The sequence below is a fragment of the Drosophila pseudoobscura genome, chromosome 3 (assembly GCF_009870125.1).
Source record: "Drosophila pseudoobscura strain MV-25-SWS-2005 chromosome 3, UCI_Dpse_MV25, whole genome shotgun sequence".
NCBI lineage: Eukaryota > Metazoa > Arthropoda > Insecta > Diptera > Drosophilidae > Drosophila > Drosophila pseudoobscura.
Window position 1 is genome coordinate 15,935,830 of NC_046680.1, and position 25,448 is coordinate 15,961,277.

The window sequence follows — 25,448 nt, forward strand, 5'->3', positions numbered from 1 at the left end:
AGTTCTTTATACATATTCCTCGTTTTTGATATTCCGCCCAATATTTATAGCTAGACAGATTTCTCAGCCCAGCCCAAATAATTTTATCCGATTGATTAATCAATTTTTATCGAGATTAACGACTTTTAATTACTCCCTTTTGTTGTATTTTGAATGTTAAATGTCGCAATGTTGTCATGTCAATGTTGCTGGTAATTGTCGACTTACTCCTAATCAGAATCAGGAGTATGGGCACTTGTATACCCTATTTCGTCAATTTAATATGAAGACACTCTAAAACATAATTAATAAAGAAATTGTCTCAAATTGATACATTTTAGATACATTTTATGCATGCATTTGATTAGTTTCCTGTATATCCTGATCCCGGTACTCATTCTTAACTCCATTATATGCTTTTTCCTAGGTTATGCCCCAGGTGCGGGGTAATTTTTTTTTTTTTTGGCTTTACCGAATCTTAGTTACATATATATTTACCGGAGGTATCCCTTGTTAGGCATCCTTTTAAATTCCGAAAAAAGTTATTATAAATAATAAAAAACTTTTCTAACTTTGACTTTTCTGAAGTTTTCCACCAGAATGCGTACTATTAGTATATAGCTTCTGGTTGATTTAAAAGTCAAATTCTTGCATCCTTGGATATTTATTAGGTCGGTATTATTGTATGTACATTTATAATATGTAGGTATATATTTACTGGTATGCCTATAAACAAAGGTTATGTATTCTTATTTGAAAAATTCTGAAATCGCAGCTGACATTAAGGATCCGATATATCAGGAGTGTTACGGAAACAATAATAGCGGAGAAATTATATGTACGTATTGCAAAATAATAGCTAATCTATGTAAAATGTATAATCCTTCAGTTCGACCGATCCAAAACTAGCTTTAGTTAATTCGAATATCATACTCGTATGCTCCCTGCTAATCTGTGAGAGTGATTAGGCCTTACAGTTGACGACACGTTAAAGTTCATGCAGAGAAACTAAAAATAAATACACGCTAGTCACTTTTTGAAGATCGATATATAGTTGCTATTTCCTAATGTGATTCGGGAGCAGAACTCGAGTGCGCCACCAGTTTCTTTGAATGGACTCTTGCGTCCATCGAGTGTCGGCTCCCGCAACTTGGATCTGTTCTATTCCTTTTTACAATTTAAGGCTATGGTTATACGCGTAGTGATAATTTGATTATTCTATTTTTCGCATTTAGTTGAATTCTTTTCCTTCCAGTCTATAGAGAGCGTTCGCATCTACTTGAGGGCCTCCTTGGCCCGCTGCTCCCACTCGGCCCGGCGCTGATGGATGCCCTTGAATTCGCCCACTGTCGCCGATCGTTCGATTGGCTTGCCGGACATGGACATGGACATGGCACCTGTGGCTTGAACTCCTGCTCCTGCAGCGGAGGCAGTAGTGGTGGGTGGAGCTGCCTGTACCGCCGGAGCTGGTGCTGGTGATGGGGCCTGTTTCAGTTGCAGCGACAAGCGCTCGTTCGCAGGCTTGGCGCCTCCATTGTTGCTGTTGCTCAGGTTGTTCCGGGCTCCATTGCTGACCTTGATGGGGGGCAGGTAGCTTACCACCTTCTGCTGTGTATTGGTCGCTTTCTGCAGGCTACTGCTGATGTGGCTGTTGTTGTGGTTATTGTTGTTGTGGTTGTTGCTGCTGTTGAGATTGCGGAAGTCGGCAACCGAGTTCCGGTTGCTGGTGGGATGTTGGGAGGATGTCTTGGTAAACTCACTGCTGACCTGCGCCTCGTACTTGGGCGACAATTTGTCCAGCTTCTCTTCACTGTTGGACTGGTTCTCCTTATCACTGTCCACACTCTGGCTCCCGCTGGGTGCTGACATCTTCTTAGGTGTTGGCTGGGCAGGGGTTACCACCTCCTCGTCCTTTACCTTCAGCGAGCGGCGGGCAAACACCTTCATCAGCTCCGGCGTGGGGTCGTCCTTGCTCGGAGAGGCGTTGCCATTGCAGCTGGCAAAGGATTTCTTACGCAGCACCACTGGATTCGTATTGCCATTGACCTCCGTTAGCTCCGGTGTCTTTGGCGGTGTGGCAGGAGTTGGAGCACTCACAGCTGGTGGCATCTCCGCCTTGCTGATTGATTGCTTTCGCTGCTCCGCCGCATTGCGCTCCTTCCGCTCCTCGTTGAGGAAGAGCCGCTTGCGCTCCTCCAGCGAAAGGCGGTTTACCTTGTTCTCCTTCTGTATGACATGCTGCTCCCTCGGGGCTGTCTCCAGCTTGGGGGTGGAGACAGGGATGGGGATGCCGTTGCTCTTTGGTGTAATGGGTGTCGTGACAGGCGTGTTCGCGGATGAGAGTGTCTCGCTGCTGCCGCTGCTGCTGCCAAAGCTGGTCCGCACGCTGGTCGCGCTTACAGAACGCGGCTGCCTGCCCAGATTCGGCTCCAGGGCCTGCCTAAGGTTAAGGTTAAGTGGAACAGTGCTAGGGCCCAGCGGCATCTCTGTGTGCTCAACAACCTCCCCCCCTGCCCCACTGCTCCGCCGCAGGCTGAGGTCATCGCTGCTCTGGCTTCGCTCGGTGGGGGATTTCAGGTTCTTGGCCAGCACCAGGTGGTTAGACTTCTTGTGCAGGCTCGCCTGATCCACGCGGTTCAGCTGGATCTTCATGAACTCCGGCTCGACTGGAGTCTCCACATTGCTGGAGTTGCGGCGGCTGCTTCCGCCGCTGTTGTTGTTGTTGTTGTTCTTAGCCGGAGTTACGGGAGGACTGTGTGAGAGCTTGGCACTCTTGGTCAGGGGGCTGGCCGGGCTGGGAGTGCAGATGGCCGTGCTTGTTATTGTCTTCCTTCCGAGGTCCAGTAGTTTTGGACGCTCCGGCTGCAGTTTGGCTGCTGGCTTGGCCTGCTCCACGGTCAGCTCTTCGCTGACTGTGGCCGATTTGCGCAGGACACTCACCAGCGGCGACTTTACGATCATGTCGATGTTCTGCTCTATCTGGGAGATGTTGGCTGGACCGGGACTGGACTGTACCAGGAGCTTGTTGCTCCGTTGCGGTGAGCTTTTCGCCACCGCCGGCAGCTGGCCCGAAGAATCCGCGCGCCCCTGCAGCAGCTTGTTGTCGTTGATCTCGAATCCCAAGGACACGCACTTGGTGTTCGGCGAGAGCGGCGAGCGCGGGGACTGTGGCGGAGAGCGGGGAGAGCTCTGCTTGTAGTAGGAGGGCAGGCGGAAGCTGATCGAGAGGTCGGGCAGACTGGGCATGTGGTTGTGCACGACGGTCGAGTCGACGACGGCCTCCCGCTCTTCCTGGTAGTTGCGGAAGCTGCGCGACTTCTCGACCGTCTTGCGTTGCTTCTCCTCGTAGTAGAGCGGTGAGGGCTCGTCCGTGCTGGTCTCCAGCGAGTTGGAGGAGCTCGAGTTCTGACCCACCGAGTCGCTTGAGCGGCACAGCTTCTGCTGGAAGGCGCTGAGCCCCACGATCCGTGGCTTGCGCTCAAAGTGGGAGGTGGTCTCGGCCTTGACCTGTTGCTCGCGAACCAGGGTTGTAGATTGGAACGTGTCGTTGCCCCGGGTGCTCTTGGAGAGCAGGTTGGTGATGTCGTTTGGGGCACTGCTGTTCGGGATGGCGGCGGGCGAGTTGGAGCCAAGTTCCTGGGGGATGTAGCGTTGGCGTGCAGCAGGTCCCGACTTGGGCTTGGGCGGCATCTGCGGCTGGGTAGTGAGCCCTGCCCCTAAGTTGCCGACTATGGCGTTGCGGCCGTGGCTGGCCTCGATGTGGATCTCACGCTTAATCATCTGGCGGGTCTCCTGCACGTGCTGCTGTCGCGACTTGTCCGGTATCAGAAACGGCTCTCGAAAGCCCGTCTCCAGGCAGGAGTTCGATATCTGGAGCTTCTTGGCCACGCTCTGGCTGGAGTCGGTGTCCTCGAGGCCATCGTTGGCCCTGGCAATGCTGCGCTTCGAGTTCCTGTGGATAAGCCGCCGCAGGAGTCCGCTCTCAGTGCTCTCTATGGCGGCCAGGGCGTCGTCCCCATCAGTGGACGACTCGCCCCTGCTCTCGAGCACTGTGCTTGCCTTGGTCACCTTGGCGGTGCTGGTGGTGGTGGATTTGGTGGTGGGGGCTCGCACTCCAAAGATCTGCGCCGTGGTGGAAGACGTGCTCGTCACCTGACTGGTCGTTCGTGTCGCCTGTTCGATTGTCTTGGTTCGCTTTGTCGTGATGGAGCTCGAGCTGGAGTTGGGCGCCGTCGTGTTGCTGGGGCCGGGGCTGGGATTGATGGCAGCGGTCTTCTTGGGTGGCAGAGAGCGGGTCCTGCTCTTGAGGTCAACATCTGCGGGAACAAAGGAGGAGGCACATTAGCTGGGAGCTCTGAGAGCCTCTTAGGTCACTTACCACGGACTGCTTTCAGGCCCGGACATGTCTTCTGCATATCCTCGTTGGCTTCTGGTATGGAGGACTGGAGATACGAGCAGAAATCAGTATCATATGTTATCAAGGCCATGGGCGCATCTTCACTCACCTCCAATGTCCTGCGGTGCTGTCGGCTGGGTCCCTTCTTCTTGGCCGGCCTGATGGCCATCTTGTGCTTGGCCGCCGCGTGGGACAGCCGGTGGCGCTCCGTGCCGACCGCATCCACCTCGTCCTCGGGGTGCGGGCGCAGTATGTCAGAGCCCATCGAGACGGAGGAGCTGGTCGACACCCGCGAGTGGTACCTGTGGCTCTGGCTCTGGGTCTGGCTCTGCTGGCTGTCCTCCGTTTCCTCGGCGCTGGTCACGCTCTGCAGACTCAGCGAGGACACCTCGCTCTGGCTGTGTCCACGGGCCTGACTGTGACCCACCGCGGCACTGCGGCTCTGGCCTCCGGCCACCCGTCTCTGCGGCGATGCCGGACTGCGGGGCAGGCCCAGATCCTCGTCGGAGGCATCGGGTCGATTGCGTCGCTTGCGTAGGACGTCTGTGAGCTCCGCCTTAAATGGAATGCAAAGCGAAATGTGGTAATCTGCTGCTTCATAGACGCATGGTTAGGGGGGGCGGGTGAGGGGGCGGCTGTGCCGTTACCCAGCTCTTCCAGCGGAACACGAAGCGGGCGCGCAGGCAGCTGCGGCCGAGACGACTCTCGCCGATGCTAGAGCCGCTCAGCCTCATCTTGAACGGATTCTGCTTGAAGTCGATCATTTCGAGTGCCTCAATGCGGTGTCGAGGCTACGAATGACTGCCAATGTGGTCGATTGGTTAGCTGTGGGGGAACTGTGGAGCTGTGCAACTGTGCAACTGTGCAACTGTGTCCCTGCGACTCCTGAATGGGCCCAACCCTTAAGTCTTACCGTAAACGAGAGCTTGAATGGATTGGCCTGCACTTTGAGGGAACCCGTGCTTCCGGCTACCATCTTCGTGGCTCTCTAACGAGCGGGGCACTAACAAGGGCTATTGTTGTCTGTCTCCGATGGAGGCGGCACGCGATCCCAATGTTTTCACTTTCCACTGAGACAAAGCCAGAAAAACCACACCAGCCAGCGCCTCAGATGTATGCGCATCCAAGTGCAATGTGCAACTGAAAATGGTCTCGCGGCAGAACAGAGGGCAGAGCAGATGAGCGTATGAGCAGATCGACCCTCGACGAGGGAAAAACGAGAGTGAAATTGAAATGGAAATCGAAATGGCGCCGCCATAGTGGAGTTTTTACCTAGTCGAACATAGTTGAGCGCGAGGCAGGCCCTGTCAGCTCTCGAACGCATTTCAAGGGTACCCAGAGGCAGAGACAGCAAATCGTACAGATGCAGATGCAGGCCCAACGTAAACATTCCCCGCTTTCTTTCGGATTACTTTACATTTACAGTGCACACACGATAGAGCGGACGGGAAGCCTCTCTCCTTTTCCTATGTCATTTATCAGTTGCACGGGCGCGTGACGTGACGCCACCATCTGCTTGGACTAGTCAAAGTTCTATTTTTGGGGGGGCCCGAGCCTCGTTGCACGAGGATTAAGTGCCGGGCTGGTTCAGGTTAAAGACCTCGTCCATCAATTTTAAAGATATGCTGATGGATATGGGGTGGCGGAGACTGTCTCTCGGAGTTCAATGTTCTGTGAGAGATCTCTATTTTTGTGTGGCATAATGTGCTCCTTCCCCTACCTGCTGTTTACTCCTCAAGCTCAATCCTGCACATCTGCTCTGTTCGATATTATTCGGGGAATTACGAGTCTCTCCTCCCTCTGCCAGGTAGATCTACCCTCAACCCTCGTTATCGAGGCATTTTCTACCTATTCTAATGGTGACTAATCCGACTTCCAGTCCGGTGCAAATCACTGACCAGACCAGACCGAGCCTCAGCCCCAGCCCCGTCACGTTCACTGATTTATTGGCACACTTGCTGAGTGGGCCACTCGTCTGGGCGGAATGGTGAAGGGGGAGTGGCCAGTGGCTCCAAACATGGCCACACACAAGCCAGCAGGCCAGCAAGCCAACAAACCAACAAGCCAACATTGATTACCACAGCACCTTGCCGCAATCTGTGCTCCGACAGCAGTCGCTGTGGCAGTGGCATGGGGGGAGAGAGGCAGAGAGAGAGAATGGGAACAGCAGTTGGCCAAGTGGGAGTAGGGGCTGGCAATCACTTTGAATTAATGCAATTGCATCACTTGGCTGTCCGAGCTGCAATTCAGGTATCCAACAAATGGCAACTGCCGCAGGCCGTAAGTGGAATAAACGGTCTATTCGCAGCCAGATGGGGGCATCCGCTCGGAGAATGGCTTGACCTTGACTCCAACTGCTCCATAAATCCAATCTATACGAAAGGTTTTCCTATAAAGATTCTATTATATATTCATCTACTCATCCCACAGCCTAGCTCCTGACAAGACAAACAGGATGCACTCTCGTGTAGGGTATCTTTTTGGTAGATTCCAACCCTTTGGCTCGGATCGTCTGGCCAACGAATTTCTCCCCATCTGTCAACCATCGGTGCATCGTGAAGTGCACCGACAGACATGGACATGGGTAGCATTTTTGCTGAACTTCAGAATGTCGGGCGCAGCGTGTGAAGAAATGCAATTAAAATCTTTATGCGGATGCTGCAGACGCTGGTAGTTGGCCCAGTACATCCCATCCCATCCCCCCCCACCATCCAGTGCCGAATGGACACGGAAATCTATGATGTACGCAAATTCACACAGGAGCTTATGCAATGGAGCCCGCGAGGCCAGACGGGAAGTGTCACAGATCTCACATGGGACTGCAGTGAATGTAGGCCGAAAACGATTTCGGACCAGGAGAGGGGACCCCGACAGGCCAGGAAGTCACTTGGAGCAGGCCTCTGCACCAGCCCCCCCTCCACCGAGCACCTCGTTTTCCCTCTGAGTTGGTCAATTAGAGAGAAGCGTGTGAAATGTCTTCGCTTCGGGGATGGGGACGGCCTGATGACGGCTCTGATTACTCCTGAGCGGCCCCAGTCACTGTCGATGCGTGTTACCGTGTTACCATATCACTGTCATTCCATGTCGTCCAAGCTAATGGCTCCTCCACAGCTCCTCTCCTTGTCCCTCTCCCCCTCCCTGACTGTGCCTGCATTATGGCCATCGACTAGATGTATTTCTCTTTCTGTTTTCCACAATTAATGCATCAAACGGGTTGGAGCAGATCTGCGACTGGTAAATATTTATAGATCTATGCTTGTTCCTCGGGCTGCTCTTCAGCTTTTCCAAGGAAAATTGACTAGTCTTTCAGTGGGGGATTAGCCCCAGACCAGCCCAGAAGATATACGACAAGGTTTTCTGTGCTTGCAGACAGAATAAGCGGATCGAAGTGACTCGTCCCGACGCGGTACAGACTGCACTAGCATTCACCGATCACTGATCACTGATCACTGATCAACGATCACTGGCTGATAGAACCTCCATTTGCGACTGAATCTTAATCTCTACCGACTGGGATCTGGTACTCAGGAATCGCAGTAGAATATGTGCATCCACAGCTACCCCGCAGTACCGGTAGAACCAAGTATTTTTGGTGCTCTTCACGAGCCTAGACGGACCGGACCGGACCGGACCGTATCAGACCGAATCGAATCGAAGCGAGAACCGCGAGCGCGCTGCCTTGGTCTTCACTGGCAAATGGCTAGATGCAAACTGATTTAGCGGAAAGCTTTGCAGGAGTTCAATAGCATAGAAACAGAAAGAAATGCGATTTATTTGCTAACCAGGTTGGCAAATAAGCTGCCAGGGGAATGGAATGGAACGGGATGGGATGGCATGGGATGGCATGGCATGGGGTGGGATGGGATAGAGAGCGAGTGGAGCCAAGTGGAAAAAAGTGGAATAACAAGAAGCGGCCAGGCGACCAAGCGGCCAAGCAACCATCGGCCTGGCAACTCGTTTGTCCAGAAACCGGAGAAGCAATAGAAGCAACATAAGAGGAAGAAGCCGCAAATTGCCACGCGTTGGGGGTGGGGAGCGATAGAGCGATGGTACGATGGCACGATGGGATGGTTTACTGCAACTGCAGTTCGGTTTCCAGTTGCGCCACGACGCGTGCCTTTCCTCCTTTTCCTCTTTCCCCTCTTTCACTCTTTCCCTGTGGCTCAGCGGACTGCTTCTCCACCAAAAAGCACAGACAACATGTGATAATGATGTGGCTAATGATGATCGTTCAGTTTATTAGGTAACTCTTGTGGCAAGAGCATTGCGTTTCGGACTCCTACGCAATTCGGAATGGATCTAGGATAAATGTGAAGGAATCTCTGCTCTAGTCCAATCAAGGCCCCAGTATCCGTGGAGTTCACTGAACTCAATCCCCAAATGAATGAGGACTTGTTGAATTCCCAGATAATACATCTAATCAGTTGACTGGCTTGTAAACTCTGTTCCAGAGTCTCAGATTGCCTCACCGAACGAGACCCTTGCCCAACGAGAGGCAGCCGCACAAAAGAATGAATCGATCGTATGTGAGTCAATGGCCATTGACTGCGCGAGATTTGGTCACATCACAGCTGCTGATATGCCAACAAAAGCACAAATTAAATTTGATTAAAATCAATTTAGATTGATTGCAGCACAAACAGAAACAGAGACCCCAAGCGGATTCCCAAGAGACCATCCATGGTATCCAAACAAAAGCTTTGTTGTAGAAATAGATGTGGAAAAATGAGTGAAAAGTAGTGATCATCAATCACTGGAGGCTAAAGATGCTACCAAGTTTGAGTGACTCTGCTCTGCTTTTATAGTTTTCATAGATAGAGTTTGAACGACTAGAGGAGGAGTCCTCTGGCGAGTTCCTAGAACCGACTTACCTTCAGGACAATCGATAGGCTGCTGGCCGTCGCCGATTCGGAGAAGACGCTGTCGTGTGACTGCGAAAGAGTCTCACGAGAGAAGTCCCTGTGAAACGAGAGATGGGAACGGTCTTAGACACACTCGGATCTGATCGGTGGGTTGGACCACTCACCCGTCGACGTCCAGGAGACGGCCCTCGCTGAGACTGCGCTGGCTGTCGGAGATGTCGGCGGCCCCATCGCCGGCCCCCGTGCTGGCGTTGCCCTCCCGCTCCACGCCCAGTTCCTGCGTGGAGTCGCCGACGCTGCGCAGGTGTCGCTGCTGGTGCCGCTGCTCCGAGAAGTAGCTGCTGCGGCTCAGGCTGCGCGTCTCGGGGAAGACGGCCACGCCCAGCTGGCGCTGGCTCTGTGTCTGGTACATGGCGTCCGCCGGGAAATGCTGCTGCTGTTGCTGTTGCTGTTGCTGCTGCTGCTGCTGTTCGGAGTTGTGCTGCGCCTGTTTGCTGGCCCTTTTCTTGCCCAGGAGGACGCTCAGCAGCTCATCGCGGTGCGAGCCGTAGGACTTGGACTTGGGCAGCGACTGCGTCTGGTAGCTCTCACCCAGCGACTGCTGGTTCAGCGGGGAGCCCGGCGAGGAGGCGGCGGCCGAGGAGGCGGGTGACGCGCTAACACTACGCAGATTCTTCTCGCTGCAGCTGCTGGCCGGCGGTGGCAAGGTGTTGCAGGAGCCAGGTCCAGGTCCAGGTCCGGGTCCGGGTCCAGGTGCTGGGGACGGGCTGTCCGCAGAGCTGTTGATGGTGCGACGCCGAAAGATGCGGCGCAGGTTACGCAGCGGATGGAAACGGCGACGCTTCTGCTGCTGCTGCAGTTGTTGCTCTGGAAGGATAAAGGCCCAGGATCAGACATAAATTTTGACACAAAAACATGTTTATTTTTTGTTTGGTAACTACTTTTATACGGAATAAAGAGACATATGGCATAGGGCTTGCTGTGAATAGTTATCCATCCGCATACCCCTAGAGCACAGAACAAAATTCTGGCGTACATTCAAAAGTTTCATGGAAACAAAATTCAACTTGAAAAGTTCATGCATTGGCCAGAGAAATGCAACCCTTCAAAGTCAGATGTTCGATCAGCTGTGGTGCGAGTGGTGCTAAAAAGGCGGGAAACTTTGTAAATTATAGAAAAAGGTCAACTCGAATGGCACACAGAAAGGCACGGGTATGTAGAATGTCTTAAGAAACCAAACGATCTTGTTCCTATTTGTGGTTTTGTTTTATGGGCGTATTTATTTGGGGCCTTGCCATGCAAAATTGAATAAAACTAAAACAATTTGCTCTTAATTTGGTGCCATCTTGTAACCATCTTGTGCCACCCTTTGCGACCGTTATTCTTTTACGGGTATAGGTTTTCAGGTTATGCTGAATTTGGCTCAAAAGAAATGCTTGACATTTAAGCAACTGAAGATAAACATAATGGTTGACACTGAAATCATAAGGAGCTTTCCAAAATGCAGTAGAAATATGAGCAATTTAGGGAGAGGAGGCTCTGAATCAACAACGAAGAAAGTAAATAACTAAATAAATTCCTGTTATTCATCCCGATAACCGATTTTGAGTGGTAGAACACTTCCGATGAGGTAAGCGGTAAAGCGGTAAGAATCATGATTCCGATTTCCATCCTACTTCCTCAGTTACTCACAGCCCAAAGACCATGACCATTCATCGATTGCTAATAGAATCTTTCTCAGGGTAGGAGCCAAAGAAACGTAGCGGAAAGGCGGAGCGATAAGAAATAAACAATAAATGGGCGAGAACGAAGCGAATCGAAAAACATGCCCATAATAGGCAAAAATTTGAGGGCCTTTAATTGGGAACTCCCAAATCAGCGAAAAAAGGGGAAGGCGAGGGTGACAGGTAGAAGAAACGTGACAGCTATAGATAGACAAATAGATAGATAGATAGATAGATAGATAGATAGTGCATGCACACTGAGAGAAATGCTTCTGAATAGTCTTCAATCCAGCACCACGTGCACAGAAAAGTAGGGACCATTTATGACCAGAAATCCATATTTATATAGATCTTGTCGAATACCTTGAGCAGTGCAATGCGATAGTATAGTCGAAACGAACCTCTTGGACGCCATTCCAGCGACGTAATTAGCCAGAATCGTAAAATATAATCAATTGAAGTGGAATTGCTGGGTCGTCCGTCGACTTCTATTCAACAATTGTTTATTTCATTTCGATAGGGCGATAATATGGTGAGAGAGAGGGAGACAGAGAGTGGCTGGCTGCAGGTAGATTCCTTATCGGTCGATATGGAATGTTGAATGTGGAATACATATGTAGCTACACGATACCAAACTCAGTGCAGAACAGCTCTTGATTGTGGCCGGGCATTCGGTGGTTTCCAAACCATCTAGTAGCTCCCTTTCTCTGGAGAGATCATCCCCATCTCCAGGAGTTCCTGGAACTCCACAAGTGATTCACTCTGCAAGGCATTGCATTCATGGATGTGTGTTATGTGTCATGCCGTCGAAGAAAGTTCACTAAACACAGACCAGGCCAGAAAAAAAGTGTACGTGGAAGAGAACCCAACTCTCAACAGAACGGAAGCCACTATATACGAGTATGTATGTATATGCATATTGATTTCTAAAATACTGAAGACAACGCTTCCCCCAATGGGCCGCCTAATCAAAGTGTTGGGGGTCTGCCTATTCGAATGCCGGTCACGTTTTGGGGGCACGCGAACACGGCCAGACAGTACATACAAAGATATACGGATTATTTGCCCGATGCTGACGTTTAGTTCCAGCGGCGTTGGGGCTGGTCATCGCTTGATTACTCATAAGAGGTCGCTGACAGTCGCCCCCCAAGTCGAGGAGGCGGCGAAGGGCACTTGCGCGACATTCTATTTATTAGCTTTTGGGGGGTGCCACTGGAAATTGCTTGGGGACCTGCTGCTAATGGAATTTTAACCGCCAAACAGGGGGTACGAGTACGAGTACCTCCCCTCCGACAAGTGACAATCGCTTATTTATAGAATGCTAATTGGGTCAGCGGAGCGAACCCTTCTGGGACTGAGAGCGGCCTTAATATGGAAGGCCCTTGCAAGGGAAGGGAAGGAAAAAGAGGGAGACCCCTCCCTGTATTATATTACTTCTAATCCATCTAAAGTCCATTGAGCAAGATCTGCTCTTGCTTGGGTCCCCGTTTCGCTGTTTTCGCTTTTTCGCGTGCTGTCATCGGTTGGAGTTCCGCGAATGTGGGCGAAACTGCTTGCTTGCCTCTTTGTCATTGTCAGATTTTGTAATACATCAAAATAGACTCAAGTCTTTTCAATTTGGCAACATGATGCACTGCGATAATGAATCATTTCGATTGTCTCTAAACTCCCCGAGTGCCCACTGTGCCCGGGGCGGAGTGCGTGGTCCGCCGGAGTGTTGCCTCCGACAGTTTCGCTGACACCAATTCCTACTCGAAGCCATTCGATTCTCGATTTGCGATGTGCGATTCCAAAAAGGTTCGGTGCGGCGAGTGGGTTCATTTATTAATTAATCATTGGCAAACTGTTGCCACACCACACAACGCCTCGACATCATGATAAATGCAAATCCGCTGCAGTAATTGGCGAGTTTTGTAAGCCACCACCAGCCACCACCAGCGGATGTGGGCTTTGCCAGTCTTCGGCTTGGGGAAGGTCAAGTGAGCCAGTGTCGCGCCGCGCCACGTCCACTCGTATGGAATTAGAATAGTGAGCCCCCAGCCCCCAGCCAGAGGAGGCCCCGAGAGTTGCACTTTTCAACGACTGTTCTTATGAGCGAACAGGTCTTGCGGCCTTCAGACGCTGAATATATATTCTGTTGGCCCGTAAGCCGCTACAAGGCAAGCTTCTAGAATTGGATATTCTTTCCATGGATTAGCCGAGGCCTAGCCTTGAGTCTGGGCCAGTGAAAAGGGCACAGGACTACGGGGGTTTTTTTCCAAATAGAAAATGATGTCAAAGCAAATATCACTCACGTTTCGCAGATAGCGTATACTCGTATCACTTGATACCATTATTTACTTTATATTTGAGCCATTGTTCAGGGCAAACGTTGTATTGTGTGGAAGAAGCCACCAATCAGTGCAGAAATCTACCAGCCGCCAATGAAGCACAAATCGGAAAAGAGACTTTGAACAGAGAGAACTGAGAAGATAACCAATATCAAGTATAGGGAATTGGGAATTGGGGTTTTGAAGAGAACAGAAATGATAACCATGTACCATGCTATCCCGAACGAAGAGTTCTCTAATCTGGCTGTGGAAATAGTCCCCAGAAGGAGTATGACCGTAGACCTCCTCTCTATTCCAATCTATCGATTGGTCTTATCCCAGACCTTGTTTATATAACATCGGGTCTGATAAGGAGGCAGCGCGTCGGCTCTCTGCCAATCTCCAGGTTGTTTTAATCGCCCAAAAGCCCAAAGACGTTGACTGCCATCGATCGGGAGCGTGCTGAATGGCCACGAGCTTATCAGAGCCGAGCTCCCCTCCCGCCGGACCGCCCACCAAATCACACCAACAATCGACACTCTGCGAGACGCACGGAATTGGTTACACAACTCTTGGCACTCGGCACTTCAATTAGAGGGCTGCCTCAATTGGGGCCTGCACTGAACGGGGATTGAACCCGAAAAATCATCGTCGCTTGATAAGCCCCTCTGACATGGCCCAAAATTTATATAATATCGCTCTAAGGTGGCATAAATATATTGTTAACGTTGAGGGAGAATGCATGGAATTTTTCTATCCCAAATAAACAATAAACAATACATTTGATTACCTGTTTAAATAAATGAATTCCGAAAATAGCCGCAGATGTTCTGTTCAATTGAGAAATTCCCCGCGATGTTTACTCTACTGATTGTTGCTTCTTGTAAACAAGCCCCACAGCCCCCAACTCCACTTCACACTTGAAAAATTCACTTTACAGAACCACAGAAAATGCACTCTACTTAATGACTCCGCGATGTTCCAGGTATTTGTCGGTGCTTGGCCGATAATATTGATTACAAATTATGCGGATTTAATAACAGATGGAACGAACAGCGGTTGAGTGTTTCAATTCGATTCCACTTCGGTGGCAGGGTAGCGAGGGTAGCGAGGGTATCAGCGACTGCGACAGCGACGACAATTCAATTAGTGCAATAACCGGCGTTACCGTCGAAATCGTTTCACCTGTACAGGTGGAGCGGAGCGCACAGAATGAATTGAATCAATGGGAAGGCGGCGACTGCCGTCGCACGAAATACAGAAATCGAAATCCACGAAAACGAAAACGAAAACGAAGCGAACGAAACCCCAGACGAGGCGAACTCAAATCAAATCAAATACTGAACTCAACTGAACCGAACCGAACCGAAGAGAGCCCCAAGCGAACAGTCATCGACAGCGTCGCATGTCTGGGCCTATTGGCTGTGTCGCACTCTTAGCCAGGTTGCCAAATCGGGCTGATTAGCGCTCTTCGCGGCCTGGCGGCCTGTCTGCCTGTCAGGGGCTGAGCCAAGACCCCAAGACCCTGTACAATGGGCCACAGCCGAAGAGATCCAGCCAATCCACATTCAATTTATAGGTTTCAAAAGTGTAGTACGACCCGCTGTTTGGGTGGATCGTGATCTCACCCACTGTGCAGCGACCCGTGTAGCTACCATGTATTTATGCACACAAATATATGCTGAAATGTACACATTGTTATTGCTGATGGAAGTTGTTGTTACTATTGGTGTTGTCATAACAACAGAAACACTTCGGGTAGCCCCAAAATGAAGTGAAATCCCATTCCATGCCTGTTCTTATTTGCATTCCCATTTCACCGCGGAATAGAACAGAACATTTGTGGTCGATACTCGCTTTTGTGGAGAAAGTCGTCGGTGTTAATTAGCACGTGGGGCTTGTACGAGTATTACCCACAATTATATAAACATTATCCAGTTATTCGGCTGGCCCAAGCCCCAAACTAGCGGACAAACAAAGCGCGTATCTCGCGCTCATTGTATCTGCATCTGCAGCTGTATTCGTATTCGTATCTCTGGTGGTGGTACGGTACCCAAAGCCAAAGGCCCCATCTAATTATGCACATACGAAGCGACGAGCCAGCTTTGACCTCCCACTACAAATCTGACAGTACAGGGCTCTGTCCGAACATCTCTTCCAACAATTCCCACTCGACGGAGCCCGGATTGTGCTCGCTTTGTACAGTGATGTGTGAAATGAATCCCTAAACTATATGCTTCTAGTCGTGTATCACTTCCATCCTTGCGTCGAGATTAAAGGCTACCCCAACAAGTATTTGATTGCCATGCCACCCCAGGAGTTCCTTTGGGGATGTCAGTCAAAGCCATGCCAGAAGCCTCTGGGGGAAACCATCAGATGAAGCAGAAAGCTCCACTACGGCAGGCAATTCCCAGTCGGCACCAAAGGCAATTTCATAATCCCACATTCCGTACTTGAATGTTTTCGCATCTGTGTGCCATCGAATAAACAATAAGCCAATTAATTGAGCTTTTTCCAAGGATATGATGGGAGCATGGGAGCCATTAGGTAACAAAACTCACCGGCATTTGCGGGCTCGTGGCCACAGTTTCCGGGGCTGGAGATGGGCGTGGAGGTGGCGGGCCCCCCATGTGACCTGCTGACGTTGCCCTCCGGCAGTGACAATGGACCATCGGCACTCGCATCCAACTCGAGCTCCAGCGGCGGCGAGTTTTCCCTCACACACGACATCAGGCCGGAAGACATGCTGGAACGAAATAACAAAACAAAAGGGTTTTTTATGAGCTAAAATGTGGCAAATATTTTGATGTTAGAGCTACTCCTTGGACTGGGATGGGATGCCTTCCGCGATGGCTCCCGTCACTCACTTGCCCCGACACCTCGCTAATGGATCGATCGATGACACCCTTGTGTCAGAGCTCCTGACAGGAATGGCAAGGATGGTGGGGAAATTAAATGTCACATTGCATTCGCGATAAAAGCCACCCGAACTGACAGCAGTTCAGCGTGCGGAAAAGGTGGAGAAGGTGACCCCGACTTTTGCCACATCAGTCCTTAGTGGAAAATGTCCACTTAAATTCATAATTAATATGTGTGTGCGACCCACAACCCACTCGATCAATGAATCAACCAATAAATAAATGCCATGAGGCCCAGACCCAGACCCAGACCCAGACCCATGCCCAGGCCCAAGAGCAAAATGCATTGTCCATTTGTGCAGTAAATTCGCTTAAAATTGAAGCTGCAGCGGTGCAGGCCGGGCGGCGGGCCAAAGGCATTTCAAGGAAAACTATTTTCAAATAAGAATTTGTCTTCGCTGCTGAACTCTGTGGCCTGCCGCCTGTTGACGATGTGGATGCGATGCCGCTGCCTTTGGCTATTGTATTGTTTCTGGCTTCTCTCGGCGCCAGACGAATGAGGCGGGTCGTGAGTAATGGGTCTGAAGTGATTCACTCCAAGTTCGGGGATGCCGAATGATCACAGACGCTGTTATATGTACATATAGATATGTTTATACGGGTATATATTTTAATTTATGTGTATTTTATCATTTCTTAACAATTCGAAGCACGTTTACTTTTCCCCTGGCACTCACAGAGTACAAGAATCCATCAATGACAGCCACAGCCACGCCACAGCCAAGTGCTGGCCGTCCAACTAGAGCCACTGTTTTCTTATAGTTGTCAGCATTATCTATATAGAAACTATGGGGCTAAGGAACACACCAAAAATCCAAAATTCAGGTGCAATTTAAGTAGGTGTCATGCCTGTACTGTGATTTGAAACCCTTAAACCCATTTTTCGTAGCATACTTTCGGGCACCAGATTTGTGTAGAAGTCATGTAGAAATCACGTAAAATTTTACATTTGAAGGCGGGGGCTTGTAAAATTATGTTGTTCATTTATTTATCTGTTCTATATTTACTATTATGGACGTGGCACGATGCCTTTTTGCAATTGTAAAATTCTCCTTAATTCCTTAAGACTCGGAACAGTGACCTTTTCTAATAGATTTGGGGATTTAACATTTTTGAATGAAATATGGTTTTTCTTTTCGGAAAACATGTCCTTTTCTATAGACCGTTCAGACCGCACCAGAAAGCCCTGAGTTCTAACCTAGTTAACGCAGTTAGCCTCGTTAGTAGAGCAGCCAGCTCCATGTGTGTCCCAAAGTATTTATGTACTAATTAGTGAGGGGTTGGGGGGGGACAAGCCTCTTCACACACACCCCTTCAGTGCCCCTCGAGCGGTTGGCAGTTAAAGAATTTTTTGCGCATCGAAATGGAAACTGCAGCCGCGGATTCGTGTCGACACTTGTGGGTGCAGTAACCATGCCACGCCGATGGGGACGATGATGGGGATGGGGATGATGACGATGATGATGAGCAAAGCAATCCACACACACAACTGGAAAATTTTCATTTCGTTTTAGCGTTGATTAATTAAATGGAATGACTGCCACCAGGGGGGTCTGGAGTCTGGATCACAAAATATGGTTTGGCATTGAACTTGGGGGAATGCCAAGGCCGAGTTCATTACGAACTGCTGCCAATTGAGCTGGGAGTGTGTGGGAAATTAGTGCACTAGCTATTCTTTGGAGATTCTACGATCTGTGGAATCATTAATGTATGTAGAATCATTCGGGTTTCCCCAAAAGTAACGCCCACACAAAACCCAAAGAAAATCTCACGCCCAGCAAAAGGCGTCCCGAAAATGGAAATGTAGCCACACATTTGGCCACAATACAGACCGTGTATCTGTATCTGCGGACGAGTGCGGGTATCTCAACGGGAAAATCTAACAAATTAACTTTGACTTTCATTTGCATTTTGCAGATGAGCACACACTCTCTAACCTCACGATACGATACATCTGCGGTGGCAAAGGGGGCAAACATTGAACAAAAACCATCCTCGAAAGCCGTCTCTTTCAATACCCTTTCGGGGTCTTGCCAAGTGGTAGACCATAACAACTCCAGAGGGGAACTGCCAAACGATCCTTCGTGTAAATACTTGTGGCCGCACTTGGAGTGCCCTGGAATGGGAAAGAGTATCATAGCCGAAACAGAAACGCCAACAAAACCAACTAACAATAAACAGAGGCAGGCAGCCACCACACAACGAACATTATAATTATGTACAGACCCGAACAGGGGCTCCATCGCAGCGTATAATTGCAGTTGGCCATTACGCGAATGTGCCAACTTAATTATGCCGTGGGGCAGGGGGCAGGAGGCATCTCTGGAGCTCCATCGCCATAGCCGGCTCGAACTTGAGGCGAACAGCGGAATTCTCGACTCCGATTATGGCCTCAGAGCAAACACTTGTTGGCAGACACCTCAGCACCAATCGCAATGGCAAACAAACGCCGCGTCGTTGCGAAATGGCTCTAAAGAGCTAGACAAATTGAAAAGGAAAGTGCCCCTGACCGGAAAGCCGCGGCAGAAGACGGAAAACGAACGAAAGCCAAATAAACTCGGAGAGGAAACTGCATGCTCATCGCACATTGTACGATGCAAAACCCCGCCATTGCGACTGCCACTGCCACTGCCACTGCCACTCTGGGGTATTACCGCACTGAATGGAGCTGTCTGCCATTAACTTTTATGACCAACACTTCGCAGGCTTCGACTTTGAACAATACGCGGATTGGGGGCGGCCCTGAAGGTCGCTGCGAATTATGAAAATGCCAAACCCAAACCCAAACAAAAGTTAGACTTTCAATCTTGAAACTGCAGCGAAAATGTAAATTGCAAATTGGAATACAACCAATTTGCCACACTTTCATTGTGGGTATTGAATTGAATGGTTTTCTTGAATATTGAATAGTTTGAATAATTTGGGAAGCACTGCGATGATCCAATCCAATCTACAAGGCTATGCAATGGTTGCACCTTGCTGATGTTTCAAGAACTGCGAATGTCCCACAATTTATTTGCCAAATGGGCGTTCATCTGATAGTAAATGTGGGCAATATTTGTTCTTAACAGCCACGTTTAAGGTGTAACCCAAGGAATGTGCAATTGGAGCTCAGTACCGATAAGTTGCGTCTTGCATTCTCCATAAATGAATAGGGTATATCTATAGGTATCTTGGCACCGAATGGAAAACCGGGGGCTAATCGGTGATACTTTTGTGTATCTCCTTAGGGGCAAGACCTTATTCCTGCTCTCGCTTACAATGCCTTCCTTGTTCTCCTGCTCCCCTGCTCCCCTGCTCTCTGTGTAAGCTCCCCCTCGGTAGTTCTATTCGGTTGGGGCCTGTTTTCACTCCATTTGACACAAATGAACCCCCGCACGCGTAGCCCCCTTCCCATGGCCCCCTTCGCCCATTCGTATCAATCAATCTGTATATGATGGATGACAGATAGATGATAGAGCGATGAAAATCAATAGGAAAGGGCAGCGAATTCTGATAACAAGGGCGCCGGCTGACGATGATGACGCAGCGATTGCTGATTCAGATGCTGCCCCGCCGATGTTGTTGATTTCTCGGCCTCACTTGCCAGCTCTGGTGTGGGCCTGATGCTCCAATTTGGGTGTACCTACCGCGTATCATCGATGCTGGCATCCAAGTCCGAATTCGAAGCCATTGCGGAGGGGATCGTTTGGACAGATGTCTGTTCCGCAGAATATAGTATTTCCTACATATGTTTATTTATTTGCCACACACTTGTTCCCTGTTTCGAGAATTATCCGCGATGCCCCAACATGTGGCTGCTGGCTGCTGGCAACTGGCTGCTGGGTTTTGGGCTTCGGAAACGCAGATGTTGCGGGAGATGGATGGCGCCTATGGCGGCGGCGACAGCAGCAGTGCAACATTTTATGCGTGTCTGTGCGTGTCTGTGCGTGTCCAAGGTCAAGGAGCGCAACTGCGAGGGAGCTCTCTCTTCCTTTCGCTCGGAGAGAAGCCAGAAGCTCTAGAAGCTATACACAGATACACTCCGCGGCACACGAATAGCACCGAATGTTATGGAAAAGCTATCAAGCTGATTGGCGATTGTTTTCCCGCTCTTTCGCAGAATTAATTCGTTTGTTTTTGTATTTACACAATGCTAATCCGATTTCACAGACTAGTTTCGAATGAAAATGAAATCCCAATCAAATTCATGTTGCCAGGACACGAGACTATTGTCCTCTCTTTTCCGTCTGCGCAGGTCCCTTTTGCACTCACGGAAACCAAAAGTGAAGCATACAGCCTGACCTAGTCAACGAAATCGTCAGAGAGAGGAGCCTGCCGCCGAATAACCAAATAAGGCAAAAAGGACCGGCTTCTCATCCTTCTCCACCACCACAGACGCAAACCCAGACCTAGAGCCAGACCCAGGCCGATCTGGAAGGCTGCCAATTGCCTTCCTCAACTTTTCCGGACTTCCTAACCGAATTTCCCATCAAGACACTCCCGTTAAAGCGAGGCAGGTCACGGGGGGCATCAACTGAGGACACAACAAGGTTGCCCGTCACCTTGCAACAGTCTGTACTGTACTGTGATGTACTGTGCTATACTGTACTGTACTGTACTTCCTCGCGAGTGGCAGTCACTAATGCCGAACTCTATTCAATATCGAAATTGGGTTAAGCAGACTGATTATACGGTTCGTACAGACAGCTTCAAGGTCGTTCCCCGGCGAAGGTCTGCTGCTGCCTGCACACATTCCATTGTAATCAGAATAAAACCCCAAGACGAAGCTCACATTAAAATAACAACAGAGTCGTCGTCATATTGTACCTTTGTAGGGTTTGCACTGAGGGAAAACATATGATAGTTGATGTTATGTTCAGAGTAAATTCTCAACCATCTATCGGCATGGAAATATGGGGCATACTTGATTTTGAAACTTATGTTATTTAAGATTTCCACAAATTTTTTAAAGTGTTTAAAAGTTCGCACGTGTGGTCTTGCAGTGCCTTTTTTACGGGCTTCCTTTGCTCACATAAACATAAATTTACTTAATGCCCGAAACAAACAGACAGAAGAATGCCTGAAATGTTGCCCTCCGGATTATCCGAGGGCTTTAAAGCAAAGAAATACATGGTTCTTCAGGGTGGATCCAATAAGCCATATGTACATACATTTCCTCCATGGGAGCACAACCAAACAATGATTACAAAAGAATTATGAACGTGCGGGATACTCAGTCGCTCCCCTCTCTGCCAGATTTCGCACACTGCACGAGGAAGAGTGTGTGTGAAAGAGAGAGAGAGGATGAGAAAGCGCTTGGAAGGGGTAATCCGATCTGTTCTAGAATCGGCAATCTGCGAGATATGGTCATTCTCTATGATTTTTTCGTAGCTACGGAGCAGAAGAGGGGCCAGCCGATTGCAATAGTGTGAAATCACAGTAGTCTGGCTATAAAGTGTAGTTTTCCCAGCTGTTACAGACAGACAGACATAGCTATATCGACTCGGCTATTGATACTTATCAAGAATATATGTCCTTATGTGATCAGAAGCGCTTTCTTCTAGGTGTTACACACTAATATACCTTCTGATTCTCTTTGAGTATTGGGTATACAAATAATTCCCAGCAAAGGCCAGCGGCAGAAGTTTGTTCTTTATATCGATTTCCTGCAGATCAAAGATCGCTGCCTGCCTGTTGATCTCTGAGTGTTTACTAATCGAAGCAGCCATCTCAATCCATTGCTCAACCTGCGAGTACTTACCTGATTTCGCTTAGGGAGGAGACTTCTTGAAGTTGAAACTGTATTGGGTACTACAACGAGACCTCTCGTGGGATCTCTGTGGCCTCTGATGTTTGTCGAATCGTTCGAGTTGTCGTTACATGGTTCGAAGGTCTTGTGTGGGTGATCTGAAACGAAGCACAAGCAGCACACATTTAGTAGTGATGCAATCGAAATGTGGGGACCACAAGGTTGAATCAGCTGTTTTCAAGGGGCAACATGTGTGCGGCACACATGTGGCCGAACACAGTGGAACAATGCCAACACACAAGTTCTGTTGGTGGAACTCCTGGTAAGGAAATCAATCAATACATTAGCCGGTCAATGGCCCAGAAAGCGAATGTGAACCCCGTGAACCCCATAGACAAAGTCAGACCTCTCTGCTCCCCTCCAGCTCCACATTGGCCAGTGATAAAGACGAAAATTCGACCGTAAATCTTGATTATCCCCGGGCACAGAGCACCAGCCCCAGCCCTAGAAAGCCCAGCGCATTACGTAAGTCTGAATACCAAAAAAAAACAAAAACAGACTTCATTTTGTCACGTTCCTGCCAAGCCAAGCCAAGCCAAGCCCGTGGCCCAAAGAATTTTAGCATTTGGCTGGGCTAGCCCGCGCCCCCATATCCTCCCATTAACCCCTTGAATTTGCATAACCCACCATATCGCATATCATGCGGCGTATTGAAAGCTTGTGCCCCATTATAAGTGTATGAGGCCATCCAAGGACTGGCTCCTGGCTCCTGGCTCCTGATGGGATGTGTGATGTGCGTGTTCTCAGCTGATTTGCATAGAAATGGGCCGGCAAAAATGTCGATAGGGTCCCCGACAGGGATCTGAGGACTCTACTCACGAAAAGGAGACTCGCCTGCAACGAGCCTGTGAGTGGAGGAAAAAGAAATGCAATTGGATAAGGCCTAAGCAAGTGCAATGGAGAGCAAGTATACCCTGCTCCAGATGGGACTAAAATTGCCATAAAGTACATTAACTTCAATCGAAATCTGTTACAAATGGAACTTGTAGATTGTTGTTGTTTTGATGCCATGGAAAACCCATTCGGTACCGGGCAGACCAAGACTCTTATCGTGATGATCCACCGCTGAAGAGGTAAATAAAAGCTGGGCTGGAAAATGAATGTTGATCTGATTTCTACGCACTTCCAGGCATCGAGTGTGCAACAGCAACAGCTGCCCACTGCAGGTGGAGATGTTTATGCAAATGGGGATCGGAATGGCCCCAGGCCCAGTGGCTTAGAACGGACGGAAAACTTTCACCTGCCCACAGATACGGCCGTAGGGCCCTAGGGAAGATGGGCCTGTGGGCTATCCGAAGATTAATTGCAGGGGGAGAAGAGAAGATCTCTTCGAGAGCACTCACAATGGCTCCAAAACAATGATGGAAAGTAAAAGTTTGTTTTCGGAAATCGAACAATGCGGCGAGCGATGAGTCCATGAATAAATTAACAGACGCGACAGAACGTGTTTCGGCGGCTCTTGTTATTAATTTTATGCACTCAAATTCGTTTTGTATCTCCCATCTGTATCCATAAAACTTAATTGAATTTCGTATTTCATTTCGGTTCAGTTTGCTTTGTTTAGAAACCTAGAAACGAGAACGCAAGTGAGTCGAATGCCAGACTGGGGACGATGCCAGGGAATGCAGAACGACGGAAATGGGAATATTCCCAACATTAAGGAAAGAAATAATCAACAAACACTTCCCCCGTAGCCCCAAACGAAAGGAAAAAGCTATGAAAATAATTGTCGTGAATAAGTAGATGATGATTTCATGCGACTCTGTTGGAAGGACACCCACGATTGGAAGCCATTCTATAGATATTTTCGGTATAGATGTCACAGTTAGCACCCGCTAATGAGCTTCGCATCAGAGCTAGTATGGGGGGCTCCTCGATTGAGTGTAGAAAAGTGCGCTTTTCCTTCTTCCAGCTGCTGCTCACTTTCGCACTCTATTTTTGCCAGATTCGTATGTGGGTCAGTTCAGACGCTGGGTTACTGAACTCCCGTCCGGCGGCCAAATGTATTTATGGAGAATTTGTCACATACCCGCACTCGCACTCGCACTCGCAATGTTGTGGGGGAGACTGTGATAGGCTGTGAGCGGACAGAATTCACTTCAGTGTGGGGTAAGGCGAGACTCCAATGCCAAGACAGTCCGTCCCGTCGCCAGGTGGAAAAGTAAAACTGAAAAACTGTGGAAAACCACACGACCACAACATGAGAGCCAGACTCGAAGCCTTCAGCCATAAGCCTTAAAAATAATAATAATCCGAGTATCTGGGCGAGGAAATTTATATCTACAAATACGTCCGTTTATTTGTTTCGTACTTCAAAGTGTCTGGATTCGTTTAATAGGCAGTTCTGGGAGTCCCTCAGCGGAGGTTTTCATCCGAATGGGTCTAGTCTGGGCTGCCTCAAGTGTGCTCCCCAGAAGACTTTCAAGTTTCATTCCAAAATATCGACAAAGTCATCATCATCGATGGGGGGTGGGGGATGGGGGATGGGCACAAAATTAACATTTTCTACTTCTCCCCCACTCCTCCACTCCGTCTCTCAGTCACCGTCTGCCTCTTTCTTTCCATCTTGCGCTTGGCTGAGTTTGGGTCCCCTTGCCCCTTCCCTTGCCACTTCAGCGGGGGTCCGTCCGGCACAAATGGCTGAAGAGCTGTTCAATAAAACGGAGAGAGGCAAGATTCCCCATCTCCTCTCATTTCACTTACTCTACTCTCGCACGAAACAAGAACTCGTTTCTGTTAATTGTTGCGTTAATTTATATTCTCTGCAGCCGAAAACAAAAAAATATTAAGAATCATGTGGCCCCTCATTCACTCTTGCCACACTTAATATGCTCTGATTGTGCTGCAAACATGATCTTGGGGCTGGAACGATCCCATTCGAGAGCCGTTTGTTGAGTACTCAAGAGCTTATCGATGGTTTATCCTTGATCCAGGTACTGGAAAGTAGGCAGAGCTGAACTCTGGAGGCTACCCACTCGCCAAGACCAGTTAGTCATAGTTTTGATGGCCGTTAGTCATTCACCTGGACCGCACATACTCATAAAGAGAACAAAGGAGCATCATCGGTGCTCGTCGGGGCCTGGGGCCACGATCCACAGCCGGGACCGAATAACCGATGAGCCATCAAATAGAATATCGCAAGGCCTGCCCAATCGACAATGAAACGAGTCTGAGCCAGCTCGCGGTCGATCGGGCCAGAGCCAGTCCAAAGTCAATGGGGCATGAACAAGAGTAGCGGAAGCCCGAGCCGAATCCACAAATTTGTCGGCTCCCGAAGGGTTCCTGCCGCAGGAACCTGTTATGAAATCAATGCCAGAGTTCACTGACCTCGACGGAGCCTCGGAACATTGTCAATTCATTGGCCATTGCGGTGGGTCAGTCATCTAATGTAGCCTCCCGTAATCCCAGCTAAAAAATGATCTAAAACTATTGATTGATTCGTTTGGATTTGAAATCCAACCTCTTTCTG

The 25,448-nt window shown here is 49.3% G+C and overlaps 1 protein-coding gene across 4 annotated transcripts in view; it reads right to left on the reverse strand.

Annotated features, from left to right (window-relative positions):
• Positions 1 to 611: 611 nt before the first annotated feature.
• LOC4804882 (flocculation protein FLO11) overlaps positions 612 to 25,448 on the reverse strand; it is a 30,904-nt gene continuing 6,067 nt past the window's right edge. Inside the window, exons 2-8 of one of the 4 annotated variants that reach the window (XM_001361333.4) lie at positions 21,932 to 22,077; positions 15,832 to 16,016; positions 9,402 to 10,104; positions 9,247 to 9,334; positions 4,485 to 4,931; positions 4,358 to 4,421; positions 612 to 4,295 (exon numbers count right to left, since the gene is read on the reverse strand). In XM_001361333.4, coding sequence (XP_001361370.4) covers positions 1,255 to 4,295; positions 4,358 to 4,421; positions 4,485 to 4,931; positions 9,247 to 9,334; positions 9,402 to 10,104; positions 15,832 to 16,015 — 4,527 coding nt within the window. In that variant the 5' untranslated portion in view covers position 16,016; positions 21,932 to 22,077 and the 3' untranslated portion in view covers positions 612 to 1,254. Of the gene's footprint in view, positions 4,296 to 4,357; positions 4,422 to 4,484; positions 4,932 to 5,022; positions 5,212 to 5,288; positions 5,783 to 7,946; positions 8,044 to 9,246; positions 9,335 to 9,401; positions 10,105 to 15,831; positions 16,017 to 21,931; positions 22,078 to 25,448 lie in introns of those variants that run through there. The other 3 variants (XM_033377345.1, XM_015184770.2, XM_015184771.2) reach the window with 3 other exon arrangements.